We start from the raw sequence: 23750 nt of genomic DNA, 5'->3' as shown, positions 1-23750 counted from the left end.
CTTCTTTTGCAATCTTCCAAAAATTCCAGAAGTGATATCTAAGCTAAGTCTTTTCTGTGCCATTTTAAGAACTAGTTTTAGGGTCATGCTGAACAAAATAGCCTTACTCTTAATGTCACTATAAATTAACACTGCTGGCCTTCCTTTCCAGGCAAGAGTTTTTTTAGATTGTAATCAATTTAACCTAAGTGTGAGGAAGAACTTTGTAAAGATAAAAACTGAATGCTGTGAAAGGAAGTAGCTGGAACAGGTTTCTAGACAATGGTAGGCGTTTCCACCTATAAACAGTTCTAAGTGTGTTTACAGGTAGTTGTAAATGCTCTAGCTCACTATTTTAAATTTTTCCTGGGGGAATGAGGCCAGTATCAAACATGTGAACCATGGTTTACCCAAGAGCTGCTCACACACTGAGTGACAGCCATAAGTTAAGAAAGAGGAATTTAAAATATACATGCAAGCTGAAGGGCACACACAGAAAATGTGCCTTTTTTTTTTTTAATTATTCAAATGATACTGGCAACTATATAACAACTAGTGATTTCAGACCTGTAAATATGGTTGTGCAAAACTGAACAGGGTTAAAAGGTTTACCTTTCAAACAAAAATAATTAGCACTTAAGGGTTTTCTATTCTCTGACTTGGGAATATTTTCTTAATACACTGAATGACAGATTTAAATGTTTTGTGTTGTTGAAAACAAGCTAGATAGATCAAAGTAGTACAGAAGAGTTATGTGTACAACAAAAATATTTGGAGTCAGTTTGTGCCAGCAAGTCTTCCAAGGAAATACAAGTTTGATAATACTGTTTGATAGTACAAAGCAGTCTTCGTGTAAATCTTGCATAAAATGAGACTCTGAAGGAAATCTTCTGACCTAACACACACTTTAATGCCTGCCTTGATGAAAATCTGATGACAGAATCCAAACAAAGGATGATAAAATACATTACAATTTATGACAAAATTCAGTCATTCCTTTTGAAGGATGAGACAGAGAACTATGGACTAGCTTCTCTCACATAGGCCTGAGGATAAGAATTGCAGGAGGTCATTAGAAATAGCAGTTAAACTCTTCAGACATACCCTAGACTGCTCAGACAAAACACCTGAGGATATTCCCAACAGGTTTGTTTCTTCTGCACTGATAATTCAGAGCTGTTCACCAGAATGACCCTGGTAAGTGAACTGGTGAATCAGATAAGAGCACACAGCAGAAGCAACCTGGATTCTTCTTGATCTGTGATTCTGAAGAGACACACTACAGAAGGGGATTTTAGTGGTGTAGCCTACTCATGTGTTTCAGTCCTGAAGCCAACCCCTGGTGCAGGGTATCATCCTGAATGACTCTGTATTTGAAAACTTCTATCAGTACAATATCCTTTTCAAGAACTCTTACTTCCATCCTGTAAACTTCCACATGTGGCTGTGAACACATGAAGCCCAAACTCCTCTACAAATAAATATAGCTTCCCAAAACTCAAATTCTTTAGCTCAGAGTGTGAAGGCTACAAGTAGAGTTATTGATGTCAGAATTAATGAAAAAGAAGCCCCTAGATTGTATTAAAAGGAGAGTCTGGCTGCATTCAGGTAAACACCCTAATAGGCCAGAGAAAATTCATTACAAATTCAACATGTAATACCAACCCATCATCAACTTTCCCCATGGTAAACAAACCTAGCTTCAACTACTTGGCTGAATAAAATTAATTTACAGACTGTTCAGATGTCTGCATACTTTTCAAACAGACATTTTGATTGCAGGTATAGGCATGTGGACAAGAGACTTTCCTCACTATTTACTCCAACTCCAGTCTCTAAGATGTTTGGTAGTTAACCTAGATCTACAAACAGATTTTTTTTAAAGGTGTACTGAAATAAACGATTTCTATAGATAAACATAGTCATTAAAAAAAAATATAACAAGATTATACAAAGCTTGGTTAAGTCTGGCTTAAATGAGTCAGAAACTCTGTTATGTAAGGCATATTTCGCTAGTTTTGGCTGGCATGATGCAGCTAAGAGTACCAGACTGCATTTGAACAGGTTCATGTCCTTCACTATTAAGAATGTGGGAAAAAAATCAGTTTAGGAATTAAAGAAAGCAGATGCTTTTTTCAAATAGACATAATTTCCTACATCGGAAAGGGAGTGATCTGGGACAAGTGACTGATCATGTACTTCAAAAGGCAGTAAAACTGTTGAGTTGCAGAAGCAGATCTTATAATCCGGACAGAGGAGGAAATTGTACTATTTCTTCTGTACCCAAAAGAATAAATCAAGCAGGGTAATGAGACACAGCAAATTTGTGGGGATTTTTGGAGCTAAAGAGAGTTAGGAAACAAAGAAATAGGAAGTTATCATCTAATGGCTACTACTGCTAAAAACCTGTGGTAAAAAGAAAAATCAACCACAAACAAACAAAAGAAAACCCCCGCAACAAAAACAGGGTGGATTAAATTACCTGGAAGTCATCATAAGGGAACAGTAGCATCTCACGTAGAGGATCATTCAAAATCTGTGTTTTCCTCTGAACGATGACATTTTCATAGTCTATTGGTTCTATAAGCTTTGGTTTTGCCTATAGGAAAAAAGAAAAAATCAAAATAAATTCAGGTATATTGAGGGAAAATTACAATTACTGACTTATTTTTTAAGCTACTCTTTAAAAGATTGGCAGGATTATACTGCATCTACATCAAAACCATACAGTATTCAAAATGCAGACTTTGTCATATTACACCATATGGGGAAGTGCAAGTGACAATTAGAGACAAGCATGCTGATTGCCTCGTAACTATTTCACAAAATCCAGCAAGCCAGACCTTATTAGCATAATCACATATGTATTCTCACTGCAAAAAAAATATAAAAAAATTACTAGTCTCCTATGTTGATGGTTGCCTTTGATTGATACAGCCCAGAAAGCTCTGATCTGGGCTTAACAGGAATGAAAACAACCTTAGCTCAAAGACTGAGCTGTATTTTAATTCAGCAGTAACCTGCAGCAGGGGCAGGCTAATTGACATTCTGCCTTTTTTACATTTTTTTCATTCCCATAGGCCATCTACTTCCCTCTTAATTGCACAAGTAGCTTTTCTCAGTAACTGCATTGATCCCACATTAAAAACCCTTTCCACAGAGGAGGCATTAAAGCTGCCCCTGCACAATCAGACAGAGAAAAACCTCCACCCTGCCAAGCATTCTGTTAAGTGGTCAGATGGCAAAACTGGTTTAGACAGAGCTCTGAACAAGGCAGCTCTGCCTTGGAGCGTGCAAACCAATGCAAAGATGGGGTTACAGCTTGAACTTTCTGCAACTAAAATCTAGCATCACAGTACCAGACATAAAATTACATTTTTTTACAAGCAGCAATTACAAGAGACTTTATAAATTATACTTTCTCAAGATCAGTGATGGCAATTTAGAGATAAGGTATATTTAAGATAACTGTAGCAGCAAGACCAGCTTCTACCATCATTGTAGGTAAAATGACAAAACAAGCTTTATATATTGTTTTGTATAACTCATCATAAAAACCTTCAAAATTCTAATTGTCCTACACAGGAAAAATATCTCTATCAATAACTGCTGTTAATCACTAGTATATTAATAATATTCATGAGAAACCTACAGGTGTTCTCTTAACCTAAAAGTGAATCAAATAAATTTGTTTTTCAAGGAATTAGGAAAGCTTTGGTCAGAGAAAGTTACTAAAGTTTTCAGGCTTAATTCAGAGGTTACTCAAAAGCTGTTTGAGATTTCCCTCCTATGTACCACACAGTAGTTTTATTAGCAAGAAAAATGTGGGAACACAACAAAGCATAACAGCTGAAGAGGCAAAAAAAGCAAAGTCTGGAAAAATCTACCAAAAATTATGAACAAAATGTAGGTTTGTTAAGAAAAATAGCTACCATTTACACTAACATAGGAAGGATTTTCTAGAAGTTCATTAGTTGTATGACAACATACTGAGCACAGACCAACACTTCTAAAAGCCATCATTATTATGTTGAGTTTGACATCTTTCTCCTCAGATGAGATGGAGAAGGGCAGTTCAGTTCACTCCATACTGCACTCTGACACATTTTGAGAGCTTGTCTCCTGAACCCCAGCTACTGCCTCAACTTCTCCTGTCATTCATGAACATGAGTTAGCACAAAGAACTAATGTCAGTGCCCATCAGAAAAGGCTCAAGTGTATGTTCATGCACCCATCTGTAGCTGAAATGGTTGGACAATTTAGCTCAGGAAAGCATAAGGCAAACACAACCAAAGAAAATATTACATTTTCTCTAATGTACTAATTGCACAAAATATTTTGCTTGCAAGTTTGTATTTGAGTCTTCAGACTGCTGCAGTGAATCCCAAGCTAATGAAATTTTGTGTTCCACACTTCCCTAACACCTTGTCCACCCAACAATTTGAAGCATTTTCTACATACTGACAATGCAGAATTACCCCTTCACAAAATTTCAGGTTGAGCAGCCCCACTCTAACAGATTGGCACAACCAGTTCTGATTCCAAATGAATTACAGTAACTTCACTTCTTCCAACTCTTCACTAAGGCATTAGTGGAGGCATTGAAACTGTCCATTGCAAATTTTCTTCCTTAAGCAGAGACAGAGACAATAGGATACAAAGAGCACTTCAAACCTTACTGGTCTATAAATGAAGTACAAGGTACCACATCAGCCAGAAAACAAAACACCTTTTCTCACCTTTCACTTTCAGTGTAACAGGTCTCTCTCTACCTATCCAGGCAAGCAAGATGCCCACCTGCCAACCACTGAGCTTGAGCTCTGATGCAATTGCACTCTTTCTTAAGTTAAAGCAAGGTTTAGAGATCACTAGAGCAATGTGGCCCAGTCACTCTGTTTGGTCAAGTTTGCCTTTCTCATGTGAGCACTCCTCCTCAAGAGTCTGTCATGAGAAATTATACACAACATGCTGTGGTGACAGGTTGGTTTGAGAGTGGTGCAGGATCACTGACCTTCAGGAAAAACAAAAATAAACACTGCCAATTAAACTGTACCTAAAAAATGACCTACAAAGAAGGAACCTTTGATTTGGGTATGCAATCAGTCTCTGCAGCCAGCTTGAAAGGTTTGGGTTCAGAATTGGCTTAAACACCTGCATGGTCAATATTGTCAGAAAACCCACAATCCAGGACATCTACTATCTGAACTAGCAAGTGGATAGGTCATAGCCCAAATTTCACAGCCTGGTAGCAAGGGAAAGGCATCATCTCAGCGGGGTAATGGATTTTTACATGGCACTGCACGTGATCAGCACTCTCATCCATGTCTCACTGGTGTTGAAGAGTTATGTCCATCCTCCTGTTAATTCTCTTGGGAAGGGGATAGGTGAAGATTGGAAGAAAGCTAGTTTTGGCTTTTCTCATTTTACCAGCAAAACCAAAGGAAAAGGATTACTTTTAAAGCCAATGTAACTAAAAACATTTCATGGGCATGCAAAAAAACCCCACACATACACACACGAACACACATATACCCTTGTTTACCACAACTAATTCAAAATTCAAAATTGCATATACTGCAGCTTTAAAAATCATTCAATTAGTTGCAAACACCTCTCTTTGCCCTGCAGCCACAAAAATGGTTCACCACAACTATAACATTTATTAAAAGGAATCTTAAAAGCATATAAGCTTTGCTTCCTTTTTTTTTTTTTTTTTTTTTTAAACACTGTAAATACAAGATTAAAAAAAAAGAAAAAAAAAGAAGAATTCTCCCTCATGGAAAGCTTTCAAAGAATCTGAAGCTCATTAGCTGAGGTCTTTGAATATAGACCTCTCCTATTTAATCAGTAAGGGTACTTGATTTGCAGAAATATCATGTATGTAAAAATTTATTAAGAATTTTTTTTTCAGGTTTCTCTTACATGTTACTAATTTTTTTTTTCTTAGTCATGTGTCAGATTAAAAAGGAAGAGGATGTTTTATCAGTTTGGACCAGATATGAAAAAAGAAAACAATAAACAACACACTGATACTGGCATTTAGCCAGACATAAAACAGTGCAAGGAAGCAGATTCTCTCTCAGGCTCTTCTACAGAGAAAAAAAAATCTGCTTTTTTACTTCATGTAATATAAAAGAAAATATGATGGGTAGTTACACGATTGTTAAATACAATTTATGGACCAGCAGACACAGATAAAACTCAGCCCAGTTAAAACTGCAACATCAAGTTTATAGCCACTAAAAGTCAGTCTTTCCTATAAGGCTTAACTTGTCCTATTAATCTGCAGCCAACAATATTTTTATTTCTGTAATCTAGGAAAATGCTAAGAGCATAGGGGTTCATGGTCAGTCTCAAGCCAGCCACTGCTATATTAGCTGAAAGGTAAAAGAGCAAATTTTCTGCTGTACCACTTTGGGTTTTGTCTGAGTATTATAAGCATGGAAACTTACCAGAAGTAAGAAATGTTTCAAAACAGCAGTCGTGACACCCACACAGTAAGCATTTCAATCTGTCTGAATACAGTTAATGTATTTTTGACAAACACTGTCAAAATTTATCAGATAAAATAAATTTTAAGCTAAGAGTTCAGTGACCTATCCACAGCACATGTTTTTCTTGCATGCTTAAATTGAGACACTTGTTATTGTTCAGTTCTCAGAAAACAAGAGATGCTAAGGCTAAGCACACTAAATATTGTTAGACTCCTGCTACAAAACATTATTTACCTTATAAAAACATGTTTGGCATATATACCTGAAAATTAATAAGTTCTCATGAGGAGTAAAATGGAGCTATAGGCACTAGCAGGAAGCAGCAAATAAATAGATGAATGGGTGTTATGGATTTCTCAACAGTAGCCTGAGGAAAGCCACTGTGGACACACAATAAGATTATTTAATACTAAACATGGGTAATAGCTCCATGTATCTTACTGTCCCACAATAAACACAAAATAAATTACCCAGGTTGAGGTTTTAAAAATTAATTTAAAAAATTATTTGTATCCTAGAGCTTACTCTAAACCATTACATTTTATACTGCCAGCAAGTTTCCAAGCAGAAAGATGACCTCCAAAAGATCCAACTCCCCAGAAACATCATCTGTTTTGATAAGCAGTTACTACTTGTGACTATCAAAATGCAGCTGGACAGCAGGCAGACTCATCCAGTAACTTGTACAACAGCTAGCACAACAGCAGCCTGTCCCAAGCAGGGTTTTGAGGCACCACCTGGAAAATCTAAATGCTTTTTCCTGCTGTTTGTTAACCTCCAGAGCAAAGTTATAACACAATGTAATTCAGATCACAGGACACAATAGAGCACACATGCTGACACACTGGCACCGAGAGCAGCAGATGACTCTTTCTCTGAACCTACCCACCTGACCAGGAAAAGTTGATTCTCAGATTTTTACCCCAGAAACAAGAAATTCTGCTGTATAGAATTTGTTACAGAAACTAGCAACTTTGCCAGCCTTAGTTATTACCTTACTGCATCCTGCATGGGTGACAGGGTACCTCCCTTCACTGTGCCAGTAAAAATGTAGTGCAATATCACAGCCCAATGAAATAAAAATTGACCCAAATGTCAAGGTCAAATTAAATATATCACCTTATTTTTGGCTATGTGTTTGGCAGCACACTTGCTGCAGGTTACTTGCACCACTTCATCTAGCTTCCTCAATAACTAGACAAAAGGATCTATAATTACACTATATATATGCACTTGTGAATATATATATAAACAGATTAATATCAAAATAGCAACTGAAATGACAGTGAAGACTTTTTAATGTGACCTATGCAAAACCTCAATGTTCTTCCCTTTAAATACTGACCTTTGTGTTGAATGCCTGCACTTCAGCCAAAAATGAAAAAACGAGAGCAAACAGTGGAGGTATACTATTCCATGAACATTAAACTAAGTAGTATTTGAAAAATTATAAGGAGATGCTTAATAAAATGTGGTAAGTAAACACAGTAATGTTTCATACTTTTTTCATCTTAAATAAGTATATGTTGCTGATTAGCTGCAGTACTCCAAGTATCTGCAGAAACACTAATATCCTCTCTGAGTATTCATGGGGGAATAAAAACAATTCTAAATAAAGTTAAACATTCCAAAGGCAGGAAAGCACACACGAGATTAGCTCATATTGTACTGATGAAAATCTGGACCAGAAATCAGAACACACCCATCCAAAAAAACCCCACATTTTACTAACAACTCTCTGAATAGAACAAAACTAAAAAAAAACAATGACAAGGAAAAGAAGGTTTGCCTTACACATGTAAGCTTTCAGTTATACACAGTAACAATTTCCAAAAAGCTAGAGATGAGTATTACTAAAGACATATGGCCAAAATGTTTTAGTTCAAATCTTAAATGCATAGTGTGAAGCTCAAATAAGAGGGAGGGGGACACACCATAATTTGAGGATCGCCCCACTAACTTCAACTACAGGCAGACATATAAAGACAGGACCATCAGCAGCAGCAATTAAGCATGAAATAATACTAAATAAAGTTAAAATTTTAATAAGAACTATCAAAGTACTTCTTTCTACTGGTAAGTAAGTACTAGTTTACCAATCCCCCTCTGAAGAGAGTTGGTGGATTCATTATAGCTCACTTACTGTGTTCTCTTGCTGTACTAGTAAGGTTCCAACAGAACTGTCTAGCAGTTTGAGACAAAACAGTTCTTATTTGATTATTTTCCCCACATACAGAAAATTTCCCTTTTCCTTCACTGGAAACTATTGTAAGACTTTAAATTCCTAAATAATGTGCAATGAAAGAATCGAAAAATAAGATCTTTAACAGATAGATAGATAGATACTTTAACAGAAGTAGTCATTAGTTACTTAGATAGTTCTTTGATCATTTAAGTAAAATTTAACTGTTACATACATATTTTAGGAAGTTCAAAGATACATTAATTAGAAGATATGCTGGGCATATTAAAAAACAGAGGTGCTAGAGTTTTAAAGCATGAGTAATTTTCATGCCAGGTTCAAAGAGCTGCATAAATATGCTAGACAGAAGAGACCAAAAAGCAGCTAGTCTGAAAACCAAATTCCAAAGTCACACTCAAAACTAGAACAGCAAAAATCGATTTAAAAGGAAGACAACACACAGAGAATCAAACCTAAACCTTAAATGCAAATTATTCACAAGTAAGAATGCTGAAACTTCCCATTAGCATCAGATTAAAAAGTTTTCATTGACAGAGAGAACTGAAATTATGGCAGAGGAGAGGCAGCCTGTTTAAAGAATTCTTACCAGCACACCCACAGGACTCTCTGCTTGCACTTCACAAGGACCTGCATCCTTGCCCTTCTGCGGAGATTCTATAGTAAGCTCTTTCTTAGGATTTCTGATAGTTCTTGCCTGCATTCTTTCATTGAAGATACAGACAGCAGCAAAACTGTATGTTTTTTGGCATCAAAGTCATCGACATGCCACTAATCCAGTGAAAACAAAAGCTTTTCCCCTGGCACAAGCAGCACTAAGTACAAACTAGTCTAACTTCTCAGCTGCAGTTTGCTAAATCTGTTATGGTGGGAATGCATGACAGACAAAGGCCAGCCCCTAAGCATGCTGTATTCCTCTGGGGAAGTGGAAAAAAAAGAAAAAAGGTGGATCCATTTTAACGCCTTAAGGTTATGAGCCAAACACAAAAGAGAATGTGCACATCTAAAACTACTATGTAAAACAGGCTGAGTTTTTTACAGTATGTATAAAATCAGGGATTTAATAATTCAAAACTATTTTTAGTGTAAGAATTAGTCACTTATTGACAGCTGTATCTTTTTAGAAGTATAAAACCCTAAGCATTGTGTTTTTAAAATTTTTTGCACTAATGTCACTTACTCAGGTGCTATCAATAATCCACCACTAACCAAGGACCTTCTCCATGATCAATGCCCTGAGCAGACACGTTGTTTTTTTGGGGGGGTAGAGTGGGCATGACTTTTTTTATCCTAGTACTAAATCCGTATTTAAAATTTCACTTAATACCAAATTGCTGTCACAGTAAAAATCTTACCTACCCTACAAAGATGCTAACTCAAAATGAAATTTTAAAAAATTAACTATTCAACTACCAGTATCCCTCTGCCTCTTTCCTCTCTTCAGCCAGTTAGCTGAACACATTATTTATGCTCACTCCTCACAACGTTTCAACACTGTAGGTGACCATGACTAATCAGCACCCAAAACACAGAGAAGACAATGCAACAAAACCTTCACATGCTTTGTGAGAAGACACTTGGGAGAAGCTTCTGCAGCCACGAAGCTCAGGCAGGCAGCACTCACTGCCTTTGGCCAGTAAAACCCTGCAGGGTGCCACCCCTGCCTTGTGAACAGCTTGCAGAAGTGTCTCTTGGCCTCAAGATACCCAGGCTACAGCAGTGCTCAGTGGTTGCTCTCTACATGCCAGTCCTTAATTACAACATAAACTCCAGTTTGCTTTTTTAACCCAACCTACTCTCTTACCATACCACTACTTACAGACACTGTTCAGCACACACATAGGGTGGCAAAATAAAGAGCAATTTTATGGGAATCATTTCTGTGCAATAACAAAGCAATTTTGTATGCAACCTAGCTGATATTCTTGGAAATTTTAAAGTTTTGACTACTCCAGTTTCCCCACACAGTAGTTTTAGCTAAATTCCTCCTGGAGAAAAGAAAAAAAGTGAACTGTGATGAGCAGCTTTCTCCAGGTTTTGAGAGGAATATTTTGGTTTTCCCTTTGTTTCTTTTCAAGACTAATGAGTTGCAACCTCCAAGTTCACAAACCTCAGTAGCTGTATTTACCAAGCAAAAATACATCTGAGAGAAAATACAGCTCCCTGGAGAAACACATCCTTATTTTAGACTCTCTGTCTACTAAGGAACCAGACAGCTGTGGAAACCAAGCCACCACCCTCATTCAATTCTCAGTTCTCTTGGGACAGAGTTAGCTATCTCACTTCAATATAACTCACATCCTAAATTTAACTTGACACGAACTTTTATCTATTCTCTAATAGAAGAGAAAGTCACCTTAAACTGCAGAAAGCAGATGAAGTTGTGGAGAAGCACAAATATCCTCCTTTATTGCTAGTATTTTTAAGAAGGCACAACTTAAGGCACTTATTCTTCAGACCTAAGTCATTGATATCCCTTTCTCTTCCCCTTCTCTCCACTCTCACACTTGTGTAACAAACTCCTATTTCAGCCTGCACTCATAAAATTGAACTCTGAATTCAATTCAGAATTGAAACTCTGAACGAGAGTTTGCCCTTCCCATCCACAATGCAAGTACATTTCTAAAGAGTAGACTGAAAGAAATAATAACATTTTAGTCCAGACAATAATGATTTATTATGTTCCTGACTTTTTCTCTAGGAAATACATGTTCAGTCCATGTACTTTTTAAGCTGTCTCTCATACTGAGAAACTAAACTCCAGAAAACATAATTAAGCTTTATGAAGCTTCATTAAGAGTTAAGAAGGAAACCAACAGTTTAGTAAAATGTACAAAACAGATCTTCCTGTGTAAAGCAAGGTAGACAATAGTTCAAGAACATTTAGTTACACTTTTTATTTTGTACTAGCCCCCTTTGTTTTCAGAGAACGGAAGCACAGAACAGCTTAGACTAAATTACACCATTACTTGAGGATGCAGCTGCCAAACAGGAATTTGTTTCATTGAGATGGTCTGCAATTATACTTAACTGCAACCAGAAATGCACAACCTTTTTATGCAAAAGGCATTTGTGAACACTCACACTAATAAAACTTTAAAATTATATGCATTGTAAACAGCATTTCTTCTGCTTAATTTAACAAAGGATTCTTCTTCTAAATGGCAAAATGATCTTACCCTAGTCAGGTACTTCTCCTGAATGCATCTGGGTTCCTTTAATTCTGTATAAATGTGCTTTTCTTTCCCTGCCATTCTTCCTATTCTTCTCAATATGTGATGAGGGACAAAAAGACAGCCAAAAGGTTAACATCTTTATAACACCTGTTTAAAGATATAGAATTTATTTTTCCTTATGAATGACTAATGTAAGTTCTAGCTTACATTTCACTCACAGATACACTGTTACAAGAGTTTCTTTCATTTAACAAAAACAGAAGTGTGAGGCAGTACCTCTGGAACTGGAAACAGACCTTAACTGCCAAATTGATGTATACTTTCAATATTTATTTTCTGCTGAGGACTTAGTGATTACCTCAAGAATTTATTTCATTTAAAAATACTTAGGGGGGAAAAACAAACAAACAAAAAACCACAGCAAAAATATCAAAGCAAACCAAACAAACAAAATCCCAAGAGACATTGTTTATCCAGGCATCACACAGTCAAAATATTTAAGCTACTTTAACAGTGTATTGAAATAATTTACCAATAACACATTAAAATTCAAAAAGTGAAAGATGAAAACCAGAACTTTAAGATATAATGAAACTTTTATTATCTTAAAGGAGGTAGTTTTATCATCATAAGGAGGTAGCTTTGACGTCCTTTACTGCAATTGAAAAAAAACCAAACCAGTTTCAAAAATAGTATTCAATTTGTTGCATCAGTTGGTTAGCTAGTATAATGACCAACAAAAAATCCAGGAAACTATGCACACACAAAAAATGTCACTGTACAAAAACTGACTGCATTTCCAACAAGGCTCTCAAAACTGTGGGAAATTACTAGCTAGAGACCTATCTGCAAAATAACTCACATTATTATGGAAACAATGCAATTAATCTTTTATCAAACATTGAGGCTTAAATGACTTCAGGTGATACTTTTAGCAACAGTAGCTTTCACATCACTTCCAACAGCCAAATATTTGGCTCCCTGCTTGCATCACATACTTCTAAGGAACAGCCCAAGTAATTACAAAATTACATAGGTAACACAGTTCTCAGTATTTCTGTCATACCCCATGATTCATCCAGCCAATTTGCTGCCCAAAAGACAAGTTCCCAACGTACACTCTCTTATTCCTTCAAATCACTTTTGTCTACAAGAACTTACTTAGCTAATGCACAACATTACATAATAAAAAGTGAGTGATGGTAAAGGAACAGGCAGCATATGAGAATATCCTTTGAACTTTAATGGAAAAAAAGATGACTACCTAGTCTCCCTGTAGGAACAACCTAAAATCTGAGTAGTTTGGTTTAATGGCCCTTCCTTTGCTTCCAGTCCTACTTAAAGTCTGTGTCAAGATCACTAAACCTAATTAAAGCCATCAAACTTTCTCTGTAAGCTGTCCCAGGGAAAGAACAGTCCTTAACCTATAGCAACTTGGAGGAGTGGGAGAAGAAACAATATTGCTGTAGATTAACATGTCTTTCTCTGCTCTGTGGCTACACCCTCTACTTTGTGGCTCTAAATTCCCTGGCAACTCAGAATCTTTGGAAAAATAATTAAAAAATGAGAGGGATAACTGGTGGGGGGGGTTGATGGTTTGTTTTGTTAGGGCTTTGAAGGTTGGAGTTTTTTGGTTGGTTGATTTTTGGTTTGCGTTGGATTTTTAAGGCAGTGGCTCATCTGAAAGTATGGACCCACTTTAGCAGAGTGACAAGGACCATTAAAAGCCAGCATGTCTTGCTCTCATCTGTATTAGCACAAGATATTCCACACTGCCCTCCCACACTTGGCAGCCTGCCTTGCAGCTGTATTCAAGGCTAACATTTCACAAGGCTGTGGAAGATTCAGTGTTGCAGCTATACATATCTTAATGCTGCCAAGTTTCACAAGTGACCAAGAAGAGATAAGTGCTTCCCTGGAAGAACATATCACAAGTTCAAGAAAAAGCCTGATAGCAGATGGAATGCAGCATGCAATTCACCTGGCAATTCCATGCCACCCACACTACACTCAGATGAAACAGAAAAAGTTATACAAAACTCAGGAAGACTCCTTCTATGGCAAACACTGTAAATGTGTAATTTGCAGTCCCACCAATAAAGAGAACATTCTCAACTGGAAACAGGAATGAGAAAAGAAAATGTGTAAAACAGACACAAGCGTGCTACACATAATGCAACTTTTAATGTTCACTTTCTTTGGCAAAGCAAGAAATAAGCCTATTTTGTAACAGGGAGAACAACAACTCCTCTTTGTAGGGGTATCTCTAAATCAGTATGAACTATACAATCTTAAATTTTGCACTGCAGGTAAAATTACTCTCAAAACATTATTTTTAGGGAGAGAAGTAGCCTAGATAGGACAGAGACACTGAGATACAACATAGAAGAGATCTCAATCATGAGTAGATTGCATCAATGAGAAAAGGTAACACCTTGTACAATTCTGAACCACTCAAGAACCTGGAATAAAAAACCCCTTTCTTTTAGTATCACTATAAAGTTAAATGATTCTTCCAGTGAATGTCTCTATTGGATCCATAGTGATTCTGCATAAGGCACTTTTAAAAGTTTTATTTCACAGAATAAGAATTTGGCTAAAGTTGTCAACACAAACATGGCATATCTCATGATACAATAGCTTAGTTTGGACACTCTTACACTATGACAAATAAAAACCAAAACAAGTGTAAAATCACAGCAGAGCTAAACAAAATACAGATTTGCTTTTGTCCATGTCACATATCTGCATACCATTATCTATGAAGTATCAACTTGTGATGCAATTAATTTCATACCATCTTAGCAGGAATCTGTTTTTGGGCAAAACTGGACTTCCTTAAGTTCCCAGGGGAAAAAAAATTAAAGAAAACAAGACAGCAGAGTTTAGTATAAGAGATTTCAAGATTAAAAATGCCTTTCTGAATAAACTATGGTTCTGACTTATGTCCTTACAGACAGGACATACACAAGCAGACTGACTGTGAGAACAGTATGGGATTAAAGATGGCTTTTTCCTAACTGGACAGGACCTTACGACTATCAGAAACAAACATGAAAGAACAGACACACAAAAAGTGGATCACATGCCCATCTCTCAAATGCAAGTAGTTCTGTGCCAAGCAACCTGGGGGAGGATGTGTCTTCCCACTGTAGCACCAATATTACATTACTTTTTCCAAGAACAATTTGCTCCTAGAGGAGAGTGCTAATTCACCTTTCTCCTCAGGCTGAAGACAGGGTGCACTTTTGTCTGCCCCTCAACCAAAATACAGAAGTGTCTTGACTTCCCACTGGGGAGTTTTAAGAACATTGCAAGAGTTAGCAGGTGGTTCCCAGCTTCAGGTCTTTAGCACAAGAGCCACCTGTTGAGTGGGTGCAGAGGAGGGCCACAGTGCTGAAACACCTCTGACAGGCTTAGAGAGCTGGGGTTGTTCAGCCTGGAGAAGAGAAGGCTCCAGGGAGACCTTGGAGCAGCCTTCCAGTACCTGAAGGGGGCCAATGAAAGAGCTGGAGACCAACTTTTTGAAGAACCTGTAGTGATAGGACAAGGGGAAATGTGTTTTAAACTGAAGTAGGGCTGGTTCAGGTGAAATATTAGCAAGAAATTCACTAGTGGTGAGGCACTGGCACAGGTTGCCCAGGCAAGTCTGGATGCTCCATGCCTGCAGGTGTGCAAGGCCAGGTTGGATGGGGCTCTGAACAACCTGCTAGTGGAAGGTGTCCCTTCCAAACCAAACAACTCCATGACTCTATGAATTCTTTAATTGCATTTAATTAGAATAGGGTACCTACATCTATATATAGATCAATCAAATGAGCACTTCAGGCTGTTCCTAAAGCAAGTGGATAGAAGTATTAAACAAGAGGAGTAGAGATGTGAACTCCTTTCTGTATGCTTATTAAGTCCAGCTTCTGGTCTTAAAAGTCCCAACTGTGCAGCTTCTCCACCACAGAAGTCTTCTCATTCCTTAAACCCATATAAATCTTCACAGGGGGCTTTCAGAAGGTTTCTTTTAACAGAGTTTTTAGGGTGGTTTGGGGATCTTTTGAGGCAGTTAGGGTTTTTTTGTTTGGTTGGTGATTGTTTGTGGGATGGGGTTGTGTTGTTCCTTGGGGCTTTTTTAGCTCAACACATTTTGACTTCATTCAGCACAAGACACCCTTCTGCTACATTCAAAGGGAATACGTTTTCCACCTGGATGCAAACTAGTGCCATATTTTTGGGTTGGATATCTTTCTGTGCTAGTGTGCTGTGCATATATTGTCATGGATGTACAATGGCTTATGCATGTATACTTGACCAACTATCCTGATCTTATCCTCAGATAAAATCCTAAAGATTTTTTTCCTGAAGATAAAATGCTTAATCTTATCTTCCTCATGCCAGTGCACTGAGTACTTGCCAATCTGTTTCTGGTAGTCCTCTCATGCATCTTTCAAAGGCGTGTATTTGATGTAGGTACCACGTGGTTGGTGAATATGTGCTGCAATTTCCCCTGATGAGAGGGCAGAGGGATATGAGGAGATGGACATTTGAGCATTCTTCCCAAAGGAATCTAATGAAAGGTCAAAACAAAAGAAGTCTACGGAAACCATCAGGAGATTTAGCCAAAACTACAAGTCAGCACATCAGATGCCAGGTTTTTATTCAGCCAGAGCAGCAAGATGAAAGGAGATAAAATAAGTGTTCTAATTCAAGTGACCCATGGAAAAACCCCATGCCACAGTTAGATGCTGTACTCATACATATCTCTTTCTTCCTCATTAAGTGGCCTAATGAAGCCTAATGCTCCTGTTGCTGATGAATAAAAGCCACTCGTAATACAGTTACAAGTTGAAGCAAGTTATGAGAGTGCAACAACAGACTAACCCATAGAAATTGTCTGCACACCATTACAGAACTGCTGCATAAGCTCTTTGAGCATATTAGAATAAAACAACTTCCATTACTCAGCACAATTACTTCCTTAGAACTCTCTCCCTTTTCATAATTCTACTTTATTTCTACTAAACCTTTCTACCTCATATAAACAAGTTGATATTAATTTACAAATTTCAGACAGCAAGAACACACCTTAATATAAGCTGTTTAGTAAATGAAGGCTTTAAGATTAATTTAAAACAAAACATAAATTAAGGAGAATCTTTTTTATTCTAAATTTTATATATATATATATATATATATATATACACAGTTTATTTTGAAATCAAAATATCTGCAACTTGAATGTCTTCCATGGAATTATTTCCAGAATGATGTAGCTCACTGCCGTCAATAGTCAATCTTCCCACATGCCCAGACTTTGGTGTATCTTAGAGATGTCAAAGTTTATTAATAAACCAAATGACTCATGAGCAGCACAGGAAAAGCAGGCACCAAAAAACTCAGGAACACCTAATGATGATGCTGCTGTCAAGTCAAATGGTGACACAGACTAAGACACTGCAGCTGCTAAAACATAGCAGGTTCTGTTTCCAGCCAAAACCTAAATCTACCCTATTAAAAGCTGTTCAGGTACTATTTCAAAATGTCCCACATTTCTTCTGAGAAACTGTGTAAGCACAATTTAAGTAACAGATATTTTCCAAATTTTAACAAATTTTAAAACTACTTAAAATTATTAGGCCCCATCTTGCACAATCTACAGCTACCATACTACCTTAAGTACATTTACCAAACTACAAGGTTCTAAAGCTTAATGAGAAAAATGGCAGAGCTGAATAGGCCATTAGAAGCAAACTGAGCAGAAAGGATTTCAAGCATGGAAAAAAATGGAGTAGTTTTCTGCAATTTTCAGACAAATATATATTAAAAAAAAAAAAAAAAAAGTTAATGCCTTTCAGCCCAATCTCTCACTTCAGAATTTTCTAGCTCTTCCACAGGTGCTTGTAGCCCAATCACTCCAGCTTCTTCCACCACTGAATATTTCCAGGGGCTTGTTAGAAAGCCTCAAACTTTTTAAATTTTGCTAGTTCTATTATCACCACGCCATTCTCCCTTGCTCATTTTCCACCTTTGTCAATGACACAAAACAGCTGTTTAGGACTTAACTTGTACATTAACATTTGACTCTGAGATAATGTTAAAAAAAAGAGAAGAATTTTAAAATAAAAATAAATAACATGCAACATCATTCTGAAAATGAGAAAAAAACCACAGGAAAATTAAGACATATTATGCAAAGTAGATAAGCATCCAAGCTAGTATTATGAAACTAAATCCTTCAACTTACTACAAAATTAAGCACATTAAAATGTTTTCTTAACACTTGCCAAAAATAAATATGCCCAAGATAGGCATTTGGGGGAAATATGATTTCATTAAATTTGATGCAACTTTTAACAGCATCTCAAACTAAATTTATCTCTAATTAAAATAAAGATCCTTATCCATGTGAACCTGAAGACACCACAAGATCCTGTGTTCTAGCAATACAAAGTGATAGGTTAGAAATGTTCCTGAAGCTAAGATTTCATTTTTCATTTTCATTGTAACTGTGAATGACATGAGACGGACAGAAATAAACTGTACTCCTGAGAAGAAATTCTCACATGGGCTTTATTTCATCTTTCCTTCAAACAATTAAAAGAGCAAGCCCTCTTAAGATAAAACAGTAATTAGATTTAACTAGACTTTAGATTTAACCTCCTGACATCTAAGTTAAAGGGTAAATAAGAAAACCATATGGTAAATCAACTTCTTCTGCCTTCTTACTTTCTTCTCAGAGGAGGTGATTTTTCCTTTAAGGGAAGTGACTTCCTGAGAGTTTCCTATTCGCTGGAAATTTCCAGGTTTTCAATACTGGTTTTACAACAGGACCAATGTGTTGTCAAATAAAAAGACTCCCTGAAATTCACTGGTGTTTTGACAATAGTTCTGTATCAGGAGATATTTGATCCAAAGTGGCTAATCAGACCTGACAGGAGGTACAGCCAAACAGGCTGAGCTAAGACACCACAGCTCAGGTATGCATTACTGCACAGACAAAGAGGTGAAACCACACACCCACCTGCATCTGCTGCAACAATCACCAAAATAAGAAACAACACAAGCAAGTGATGCTGCTTTTGGTGTCACTCTTTTGGTCTGGGCCATACAGGTTCTCTGCAGAGATGAGATTCCTGGAGGCTTCACTTCCATGCAAAGCTTCTCAATGAGGAACAACATAATTCCTCCCCCAGCAAGCCTCCCCACTTCAGAAGGGAAAGAGCTAGACAAGATAGCTTTCACAGCAAAGAGTACAGACATGTAATCTAAGAGATATATGTCTTATATACTTCAACGAGTTACATAAAATCACTTGTCACTGTTGCCAGGATCGCAGTATCTTTCCCCTTCTTCCCATTCTTCAGATAATCCCATTTCCCAATCTTCATGGCTAAATCTGTAGCAACTGCTCCCCAGTCTCAGACAACACCTAAGAAGGCAACAGCCAGTGCCAGCTCTGATTATCAAGAACATGACCTTTAAACAAAGACCTACATTTTTCTTGTAAAACCCTGACTTTTATTCTTATGGACTACACTGGTCCAGTACAGTGAACAGGAAATCATTCTGACTCCTTGATTCCACACACTCTTCTGTACCAAACTTCAGGTATTTTTCCTGGAAAAATATCTTATTTTAATCCACTACTTCCAGTTAAACCAAGCTAACAAAGCTATATAGGAATTAAAAAAAAAAAAAAAAAATTAGAAGCATCTAGTAGTTTTGGAGCTGGAAAAAATCCAACCCCCTAAGAGACAGATGTGGAACTTCAGTTATAAATGGCAGATAAGCACATTTTGTGCTTAATCTTGCCAGTCTGTACCAATTCTGTAGGACTAAATTAAAGAAAAATTATTGCTGGAACAGTACCACATGAAAAAAAGAAGCAATATATATAAAAAGATGTCACTGCACACTCCAAGTCATAGGAAGTCATATTCCACTAAAAAAAATAAGTATTTCTTCACTCATTCACTCAACTATATGTAGAATTCCAGGCCAGTAAGAGTGTTAGGTCTTAAATTCAATGGGTTACCCAAGTTATTGAAAGTATTCATTAGACAGAATTGAACAAATTTCTAACAATATTCTGTAAGAGGCTAACTTAAAAATGGCTAACAGTGTAAAAAAGCTTGTAATACCCAGAGGAAGCCATTTTATTTGTAATATCAAACCATATTAAGCAAATGAAATGCTATTATGAAGGGTAATATACATACTATAAATTATTTTCAGGAGCTGAGGACAGTTCAGATTATTCTGTACTGTCTCCTAGAAGCTTGTGTGTGTATCCATGTATAGAAATATACATATATGTGTGCATGCATATACACACATGCATACAGACAGATTCACACACATATGTAACCACACACCCTTTTTTCCCTTAAATTTCAGTTCATCAAAAAAGGACCTGAACAGCACAAAGCTTTATGAAATTTCTAGAGACTTTCCATAGCTGCAATTGCACAGCATGGGTATGCCAGCGAGATAACAAGCTCAAAATCTGTCCAGCTATTTCAGTGTACCACGCCCCTCTCATCCCAACTACTGAGCCAGTGACAAAGCAATTAGCAGCAGACTCAAATTGGTTTGAATTAATATTTAAATCCTTAACTAGCACAATTGTGAAGCAAGCTATGCACATTAGTTAGCTCTTGCAATTCCACCCCCTCAAGCCTAAAAGTAATACACCTGACGCACAAACACGTCATTAACCTGGGGGGTACAAAGACCACATCTCACCTTAAAGCCTGGTTTCTTTACATCAGGAAACACCTAAAAAGCCTTTGAGAGCAAAGTAGGTTCAGGAAACAGTTATTTCCCTCCTTAACAATTTTTGTTTCCTTCTAGAATGCTCCTGTATCCCTTTCAGTAAGTTAAACAGAAATGGAACAGTTAAATGGTTTCAGAGAAAAAAAATACACTCAAATCCGTAAGAAAAAAAATAAACCTTAAATGATGGGTTACTGTTTCCTCAACAATGCCTTCCTTAGTTTTTTCAAATAACATAATGATCAGTTGTTCCTCAGTCCAAGTGCTAAATACATTCCAAGAGTATGTTTAAAAAGATTTAACAGCAGACAATGTTCTCTAACAATTACAGAGCGGAAACTCTTCAGAGCTATCAATACAAATCCAAATGATATAAGGAATATGAATCTTAAGCTTTAACATTACAGCTGCATGCACACATACATAACATGCCACATGCATGCACTAACATCCTACATCAGGACAAGATACATATCCATGTCTGTACATAGCAGATGTTAAATAAGCATGCTATTCTGGTTTTAGTTTAGCTTTCAATTACCACATAAAATTATTAATGAAACAAGTTTTTATTTACCAGGAATGAATGAATCAGTATTTCTGAATCTTCATCTGGCAAGCTGAATGCTGTGTATTCAAGGGCATTGTTTTCCCCTTGCTGTTTGCATATATAACCACAGTTTCTCTCAAAAACCGTACGAATGCCTTTAAACAGAATCACACTTGTCGTGCAACCCATTCCCAATCTGTTGAATTTTGCATTTCTAGCAGCCCTGATTGCATTTGCAGAATGTCTTCTTCCGTTGCTCGACTCGAGTAATTTTCCTGTGCTTTGCAGAAATAATTCTTTGTACAATCCTCATTATGTCCCACATTTAATATCTTCCTCGACTAGAAACCATCAGCTACTGAAATGTAATCCTATTTGCTTAAGCCAAATACTGCCAAAAATCCAGCCGCTGAAGACAAAAAATCAGAGGGCGATGGAAAGCAAAGGATACCTCAGCTGTAGAAGATAGGAGGGTTTCAGCATGTGCTGTACTCCACCACAGAGATGAAATGATATTCCAAGGGGTTATGGAAAGAGCTCCTATATTCAGAGATCCTCAGAACACAATCAAAGATGAAAGGAAACTGCAAAGATACTGCTGCAGTTTCTGCTGCCAGCCACAAAGAATCCTCATCTGCTGCAAGAAAAGCAGTCTCCCAGAATGCACAGCACAGAGTTCGTACTGGCAAACACTTCTTTACTTGACCTATATGTGCTTTTTAATGTCTGAAACAAAAAGCTTCAGTATAGAAAACTGAAAATATGAGGAAATTCTTAAATCACTGCTGCTACGCAAAGAACACAGCATGCTATACACACTTCTTGCAATCATATCTGTATGTCAGAGCATGCTATTATCAGTTCAGGCAAACCACAAGGGAGCTGAAGACTGTCTTCACTTTACCCTTTCTTGCATGCAAAGTGTTCTGTCAATTCCCACCTGCCAAAAGCTGAATCTATTAGTCCTTGATTGCAAATAACCAATAGTCATAAAATGGGGGAAAAATAATGCTATCTAGTTCAGATCAACATCCACCTCTAAAACAAAAATATAGAATGAAATTTAAAATACATTTCTTGGTTTTATAATGATTCATACCTGTACTGACTGAATTTATCACTACAGGACACTGCTTCCAATATCTGTTGCACAAGTACATAAATATCTTTAACTGACACTGAGAAGAAATGCTAAATTTTTAAAACTACTTTTAAAGGCAAGCAATTTGCAAAAAATAACTGTTCCAATCCACATCCACAAGAGTGCCATATCACCCTGTCAGAAAGTGCTGGTCAGTATTATATTTCTGCTAAACTGAAAGCACTGGGATGTATTTACTTATTTACTTACCAAATTGTAAAACTGGATGAAAAAGTGATTTTACAAAATCACAACTGTTGCAGTGGAGTTAAAACAAGCTAAATTAAAAGCATAGAGGGAGGGAATAAACAGATTCAATATGTCAGCCACAGATTTGTCCCCATGCAAATTTCTTATCAAGGAAATATCTGCAAGCTATGATAATTCACAAGAAATATTTCATACTTAATAGCATTTTTTCCTAACATCAGTCTAGCTAATAGATGTCAATGTGCTTCTCATTACATTTCTAACCTAGATAAAGCATAATAACATGCAGACATATCAATAAAAAAAACCAAAAACCCAACAATAATTGACAGTGATCCAAGTAGTTCCAGCCAGTCCCACATTCACAAAGGCAGAAGTTAGATCACTTCTCGTACTGGGAGAAATACCAATTGTTTTAAGGCAGTTCTGCTAATAATGAATAGTTTTATCATGAGGGAGAACAAAGAAGGTCATGGTGAAGAATTTGGCATAAATTCTACTTTGAAGAACAGAGATACTTCATACATAACCACGAACCTTGTACAGCCATGTCTCCCTACCTGTCCCACCCTCTTTGAAAAGAAGTAGGTCAGTCAGGGAAATGCTCCATTCACTAAGGCTGAATAAAGACATCCTTGCAAATATGCAAGGGAAAGCAGTCATGGGAATTACCACAGAAGGCATTCCCCAAAAATACATTAAAGTTAACTGCTTCTGTGCACAAGCCCACTTCATTCCCATCTGAAATGTAGGGTTAGAGAGACCTGACAAAGTTCAGGTTACAAACATGGTATCAAAAGTTAAGAAATCATTAAAAGAAAGCATTATTTTAGAGGGTTTTCCATGTAATTTCAAAGGCTTCATAATAGCAAATGTCTCTAGCAAAAAAAAAAAAAAAATATATATATATGTGTATATATATATATATATATAAAGTAGCTTATGCCTTAAGAGAGTGTGAGAAAAACAGGCCAGTTAATAACAAGTTATCACGCACTAGACAGTTCCTCCAAATGTCTAGAAAATTACCTTACTTGTAAAATACTAGGAGGTTATGGAGAAACAGGAAGACAAAATTTAATTTGAAAAGACAAACATCATATTCTTACTCAGGCTGGAAATGACCTGGGAGGTGCTCTAATTCAAAACCAATTAAGAGAAAATTACTTCCAACTATATATTGAATAAATTTACCATCATGTTTCTACAGTATTTTAGAAGCAGCAACTTAAAT

General features: G+C 36.8%; 1 protein-coding gene across 4 annotated transcripts in view; it reads right to left on the bottom strand.

The window, feature by feature from the left end:
- The window catches only part of DOCK9 (dedicator of cytokinesis 9), a 111175-nt gene that overhangs the window by 71748 nt on the left and 15677 nt on the right, over window positions 1-23750 (bottom strand). For 2 of the 4 annotated variants that reach the window (XM_079306735.1, XM_079306732.1), the window contains exons 1-2: window positions 21193-21801; window positions 2462-2578 (exon numbers count right to left, since the gene is read on the bottom strand). In XM_079306735.1, the coding sequence (XP_079162861.1) occupies window positions 2462-2578; window positions 21193-21354 (279 nt within the window). In that variant the 5' untranslated portion in view covers window positions 21355-21801. Of the gene's footprint in view, window positions 1-2461; window positions 2579-9262; window positions 9553-21192; window positions 21802-23750 lie in introns of those variants that run through there. The other 2 variants (XM_079306733.1, XM_079306734.1) reach the window with 2 other exon arrangements.

The sequence above is a fragment of the Erithacus rubecula genome, assembly GCF_903797595.1.
Source record: "Erithacus rubecula genome assembly, chromosome: 1".
NCBI lineage: Eukaryota > Metazoa > Chordata > Aves > Passeriformes > Muscicapidae > Erithacus > Erithacus rubecula.
Note: the sequence above shows the minus strand (reverse complement) of the source record. Positions and strands in the feature narration are given on the sequence as shown.